This window comes from Olea europaea, unplaced genomic scaffold, assembly GCF_002742605.1.
Source record: "Olea europaea var. sylvestris unplaced genomic scaffold, O_europaea_v1 scaffold724, whole genome shotgun sequence".
In the NCBI taxonomy this organism is placed as follows: Eukaryota; Viridiplantae; Streptophyta; class Magnoliopsida; order Lamiales; family Oleaceae; genus Olea; species Olea europaea.
The window spans coordinates 239,168-245,753 of NW_019265645.1; the positions used below are offsets into that span (position 1 = coordinate 239,168).

General features: G+C 30.7%; 1 protein-coding gene across 1 annotated transcript in view; it reads left to right on the plus strand.

The window, feature by feature from the left end:
• The first annotated feature begins 1,809 nt into the window (after positions 1–1,809).
• The window catches only part of LOC111390895 (NADPH--cytochrome P450 reductase-like), a 7,914-nt gene continuing 3,137 nt past the window's right edge, over positions 1,810–6,586 (plus strand). The window contains exons 1-7 of the mRNA XM_023016018.1: positions 1,810–2,376; positions 3,457–3,516; positions 3,636–3,712; positions 4,317–4,458; positions 4,579–4,615; positions 6,160–6,229; positions 6,331–6,528. Of these exons, the coding sequence (XP_022871786.1) occupies positions 2,020–2,376; positions 3,457–3,516; positions 3,636–3,712; positions 4,317–4,458; positions 4,579–4,615; positions 6,160–6,229; positions 6,331–6,528 (941 nt within the window). The 5' untranslated portion in view covers positions 1,810–2,019. The remainder of the gene's footprint in view (positions 2,377–3,456; positions 3,517–3,635; positions 3,713–4,316; positions 4,459–4,578; positions 4,616–6,159; positions 6,230–6,330; positions 6,529–6,586) is intronic.

Below are 6,586 nucleotides of genomic sequence, written 5' to 3' on the forward strand. Positions count from 1 at the left end.
AGATTCTGCCAACACTTATTTTTGTCAACTTGTTTTGTACAACTAGATTAATTGTAAATTTTGTTAACTTTCTAGCTTATTGTCTACATCGATGCCACTTCAGATTGCCGTATGCTACATAAAAACAATATGTTAAATATATATAACTAATGCAGTGACTATTTTAAAATAAAATAAAGGTTTGTAGCTAACATGAAATTTTACCCCAAAAAACAATGGAAATTGAGAAATTTTCCTTAGTGAAATACGAATATGTGGGGTTAATTACATCAAAGGTGATTGAAATTTTAAGTAGTAATGCTAACAATTGTTGAAGTAATTTTCTTATAATAATAATCACTCAACTTTCTAATTAATATAATAATAATTAATCGATCAAAAAATTAATATTAAATATTGATGTATCGCTAAACAATATTACCTATTAGACCAAGTCAGCAGAATTGAAGAGTAAGAAATTGATCTTGGACTTAAATTTTAGAGTAAACCTCAACTTTCTTTTTAACAACAACTTTTGCTGATTTAATCACATCGTTTGGTAACACGTTGACATTTAGTTGTGTCATTTTATGTTAATTTTCTTTGACGATTGATCATTAATATAACACTTAGAATTTTTCGTAGTAAATGATTTTGTGTTAAATGTTTCATTAGTCGTTAAACTTACGCCTTCATTTACTCACGAATCTTTAAAATGCTTTCGAGTGGACATTGAACTTTAACAAATTGAACTCCATCACTCATTCATCATATTTCATTAATTACTAAACTTTTAAAATGGATTCAAGTGACCATTGAAATTTAACATGTTGCACACAAATACGCACTTACCATTTTCCATTAGCCATTAAACTTATATATACGTCACGCTTCACTTACTAAATTTTAAAGTGTTTTCGAGTAGTGTCCAAACTTTACTCAATGAATCCAATTGTTCAAAATTTAAAAATTTTTGAGTATAAAATATCATACACAAAGATGGCCCCTTTCTTTCCTTTTAAATTATCTTGTGAAAACTTTTAATCATATTTAATATTATTGACTCTAAATAAAAATTTTCCCTGTCACCGAGATACAACTTATTTTTATTTGAGTTTACAATTCAATCGAAATAAAAAAATAATTTCTCTATTTTATTTTCTCGACGTAAATGAATATCATAATCTAAATTAAGATTTATATCAATTTGAAATTATCATTCTTTTTCCTCTTCAAACATAATTTTTGATAATTAGAGAAATTCTCTCTATCCAATATCAATATTCTCGTCTTAGATTGAAATTTCATTTATTTGTTTGATACTTATTTATTTTTTGATCTAGGTCGAATATCGTAGAAATCAACTTTACTTGGAAATATTATAAAATTATTTACTAATTAAAAATACTTTAAAGTTTAATGAGTAAAACATGACGGAGATATCAATTCAATGACTAGTGAAACATGATGCATGATCGATATAGTACAATATGTTAAAGTTTAGTGATCATTCAGAAATATTTTAAAGTTCAGTGACTAATGAAACATGATGAGTGAATGATAGAGTACAATATTTTAAAGTTAGCGACCGTTTAAAGATATTTTAAAGTTTACTGAATAAAAGTTGAAGATGATATTAATTTAGTGATTGATAAATTATTTAACTCAAATAATTTCAAAATATTGACATAACTGCTCAAAACTTTCCTACGTGAGATTCTTCAACTAACCAGGGTTGGGTATTAACCACCCTACTCCACTTCACCCCACTCCCTCTTCTCTTGCTTCTGATTCATATAAACTGCAAGCATCTCTTTCATTTCTTACAAGCCACTTGTTAGACTCTCTCTCTCTCTCTCTCTCTCAACCTCAAGCATACAAATACAATCGATAACGGAGGAGAGAGACTCTAATATAAGTTCAACTCTCGAAGTTTCCTCATTTTCATCACAGTCTCTGCATTTTCTCACGCGTACAAAGCCTGTGTAAGTGTAATTCTTCGCTCATTCAAAATTCTAGCTCAGACTTAGTTGAGAACTCATGCATTCCACCTCAGAGAGGCTCTCGCCGTTCGATTTGATGGCGTCTATTCTAAAGGGTGTGAAATTGGATAATTCTAATGGGTCCTCGGAGGCGGTGCCGGCTTCTGTTGTAGCGATATTGATGGAGAACAGGGACTTGATGATGGTGCTGACGACCTCCGTGGCTGTGCTGATTGGGTGCGTTGTGATTATCATGTGGCGCCGTGCTGCGGTATCGGCCAAGAAGACGGTGGTGCCGCCGCCGAAACCGGTTGTGCGCAAGGTCGTGGTGGATCCGGAGGAAGTGGACGATGGAAAGAAGAAAGTCACCATCTGTTATGGGACCCAGACTGGTACCGCTGAAGGCTTTGCTAAGGTAAAAAGTTAATTTTATCTGTACGATGAATCTTCAAACAAAAGTGAAGAAAGAAAAATGGCTTTGGAATTTCCCCAAGATAAATGAATCATCGGAGTTCTGAAATTAGTGCCTAAAATACAAGTAGAACTCTTCATCGCCACACTTATGCAAGGCCAATCTACAGCTCTGCAGTAAATTTTGTACCAAATTAAAATTCATCTTCAACCATTTCGCTAAAAATTATAACCAACTTCTCTTTTTTATTTATAATAATTTATTTCTTTGAAATATTATTTATTTAATTATTTTATAAATACATAAATTACTAAGTAAATAATTATGTTAAATTACAAAAAAAATTAAATTCATTAATAAATATAGAAAACATAGTATAATTAATAAAAACACTACAACAATGAAAATACTAAATCATGCCATTAAAAAATAGTGCAATGTATTTTGAATTAGGATATTACGAAGTCGAAATATTATTGCAATTTAATTTTCGAAATTCATATGTTCTTCCCACAAATGATCAATTAATGCATTTCGAAGTGCAAATAATCGTGTTTGATATACTTTAAATTTTTTTCTTTAATTATTTCATTAATTATTATTTTTAAAATTTTAAATTTATTTTAAATGCAAATAATAATAATAATTATATTATTATTATTGTTATTAATTTATTGTAATAAAAATCTGTAGTACAAATGACACAAATATCCTTAATCAATTTATTTGGAAAATAAAAATAAAGGGTAAAAACGACTTTGTATACAAAGTATAGTGTTGCATTGGAGTTGTTTTGCACCAAAAAATGGCACATTTTGATGTTTTCGATCATACATTGGAGATGGCCTTAAGTTTCTTATTTTCATAGTAGTTTACTATCTAACTTTTAATTATATTTTCTTGAAGGCAATGTGTAGAAGTTGACAAGAACGGCCAAGTTAATTAATAATTGAAAATAAGTCCGAGGTTATTAGGTTTTCAGGAAAAATACTTCATTTCCACTTGCACAATGTAATGGCTGCAGGCACCTCTTTCAGACTCTATTTTCAGCGAACTAAATGTTGTTTTTTGCTGTTGTATCAGGCATTTGCTGAGGAAGCTAAAGCTAGATATGAAAAGGCCAAGTTTAATGTGATTGACATTGTGCGTTTTCATGTTCATTTTCCATTTTAGAGGGGATATTCTGCTTATGCTTTTCTTGTTTATTGAGTAAATTTGTAATCTTTATTTTCCATTGATAGTTCAATTTTTTATCGTTATAGGATGATTATGCTGCCGATGATGAAGAGTACGAGGTGAAGTTAGGAAAGGAAACTTTGACATTCTTCTTTCTTGCCACGTAAATTCTCAACTCTAACTTCTAGCTGTCTCTAGATTAAATAAAAACACAAATTTGTGTATATGTAGGTGCCAATTGTATGGTAATTAGTTATTTGTGTTAGATTTTGTGCCCAAATTAGGGTGGATTTTTTGAAAAATATTCTTTCATTATTTTTACGTGATTTTATTGAAAAATATTGTTTCTTTAGTTTCTTGTGATTTTATTGGAAAAAAATTATTTCCTTTATTCCATATTATATTTTTTATTATTTCCATTTTTATGATATTTTTAAAGTTTGGTATGTCCCTATAAATATATGGATTTTCATTCAATTTAAGGGAAGCTTTATTGTTGAATTCTTATATTCTCTCCGTATATTATCTTTAATAAAATATCGATTCCTCCGCTAATCTATCTTCAATTTCTTTACTTTAATCTTATTTGTTTCGTTGTGATAATTCATATTTCATATTGATCATTAATCTTAATTCTTTCATCGCCTCCCGGTCCAACAATTTGTGTGCATATAATTTTAAGCTTCATGAATATCTGCATCTTCCACATTAGAGAGTAAACAAGATAGTATGCAATTTAAGTTTTGGTGGTTGTTTACTGGTTGCAGGTATGGTGATGGTGAGCCTACCGATAATGCAACAAGGTTCTACAAATGGTTTACAGAGGGAAAAGATAGAGGGGATTGTCTTAAGAATCTTCAATATGGAGTATTTGGCCTCGGAAATCGGCAATATGAGCATTTCAACAAGGTTAACATTGATCTAACTTCTATCTTTTATATACTTTGGTACATTAGTCGAAGATATTTAAATATAATGCCATGATTGTTTGCTAAAGGGTTCTTGTTTGTATACTCTATTGGGAAACAGATTGCGAGAGTGGTGGATGACCTTGTTGCTGAGCAAGGTATTTTTTATTTTTCTTTGAATAAAAATTTTTCGTGTTACTTTGGGCACGGAGATGTTTATTTCTGCTCTCTCTCAGTTATGCTCGTATTTTTTTATGTGATCATTTAATTCTTTAAGAATTATGTAAATTGTAAAATTGTAATGCCTGTAACTATACCGGTTGTCTATAAGCTGTATTTTGTCTATTTACTTTCTTCATTTTCTGAAAAAAAAAATTCAAAATCGTACATGCTATCCAGCGTACGATCTGGGCGAATGCCCTCGCCTCATGCTCAAAATTCTAGATTTTTCCTTCTTGTTTTTTCTTTTGTGAAATTTGTGCAATTAGTCCCCAACTTTTCTAGTCTCTAGCAAGTTCGTTCTTAATCTTGAAAATGACTTTTTAAATATGTAATCTTTACTTCCATTTGCATATTTCCTTTTTTTAGAACGATAAAGTTGACAAGTTGTCACTATGCTAACATTTAACTTAATCATTTTAGACCTAAGTGTTCCTTTATTTTTAATTCCAATATCTAGAGAAAATAAATTACTCAATCCCTTTTCACCCACAAAACTCATCAAAATAGAGTTAAGTGCACGGTCATTTGTGAAGAAAATTGTAAAATTTTCAAAGAAGGATGGTGAGTTTATTAATTTTATTATAATTGTATTATTTTTTCTTTATTTATATATCAGGAATGAATTTTTTACATTTTATTTACTTTATTTTGTATTTATATGCATAGATAACTTTGATTTCCATTTTTTTTTCTCGGTTTGTTTTCATCAAAACTTGACTTTTTTAAAAATACAATTTTGCCAACCTTTTTATGTACCGATTAACTCAAAATCGATTACTTTTGTATTTTATTTAACAAAGTTTTTGAATAGCGTTCTCTCTCTATCAACTGCTTACTGCTGCTTGTGAGGCACAAGTTAAAACACGTGGCACAGCTTCTGAGCATGAGAGCTGCTATATTCCTAACTTGTGGCAATGATCAAATGTTGTCGAAATGATAAAAAGACACTAGTGTTTGGTAATAATATAAATTGCAAGGCTAGTAGTATTTAAGTGATTATTTGGAACATTTTCCGGCCTTATTATTATATTATAATATAAATATTTTGGAGATTATGCTTCCTTTGTTGTTTTAATGTTGAGTTTTAAGTCAATAGATTTAGTTTCTAAAACTCTTGCGATTGAAATTATTTTGAATGCATACTATGATTTAGAATCTAATTTTAAAGTTCGCCACAGGCCCTGCTAACAAGTATGCTTGCTTTCCACAAAAAGATACTTCTTGAGAACTCAATCCTTTGTATTAGCCCAGAGTGTTGGTTGTCTACGAACTAAAGATGTATGTCATGTATGATTTGACTTCTCTTAGACTAATAAGTCTACCCGTTGATCGGGATTGTCGATCTCACTAAAGTATATGGTATTAGGAAGAATAAGCACACTGCTTATTGGATCCATTGTGTTATTATTTTTCCCATGATGGGCTTGTAATCTTGTCCTCTTTTTGTTTCGGCTTCTTACCTGCTTTATGTTTGAATTAGGTGGGAAGCGGCTTGTCCCTGTGGGTCTTGGAGACGATGATCAATGTATGGAAGACGACTTTGCTGCTTGGTACAAGAATCGTGACTCAATATTGAGATTGATCCAATGCCATCACATTTTGTCATTTGGAGATAATAATAAATTATTTACATTTACTTTTGGCGATGTAGGCGGGATTTAGTCTGGCCTGAGTTGGATAAGCTGCTTCGCGATGAGGATGATGCAACTGTTGCCACTCCATACACTGCAGCTGTCTTGGAATATCGAGTTGTGTTTCATGACCAAACAGATGCATCGAAAAATGACTCAATTCAGGCCAATGGTCATGCTAATGGTCATACTGTTTACGATGCTCAACATCCTTGCAGGTAATTAATGTTCTTCTGCTTTTTCTTTTTCTTATTTTTTCCCTTTTTTTTGGTGGTT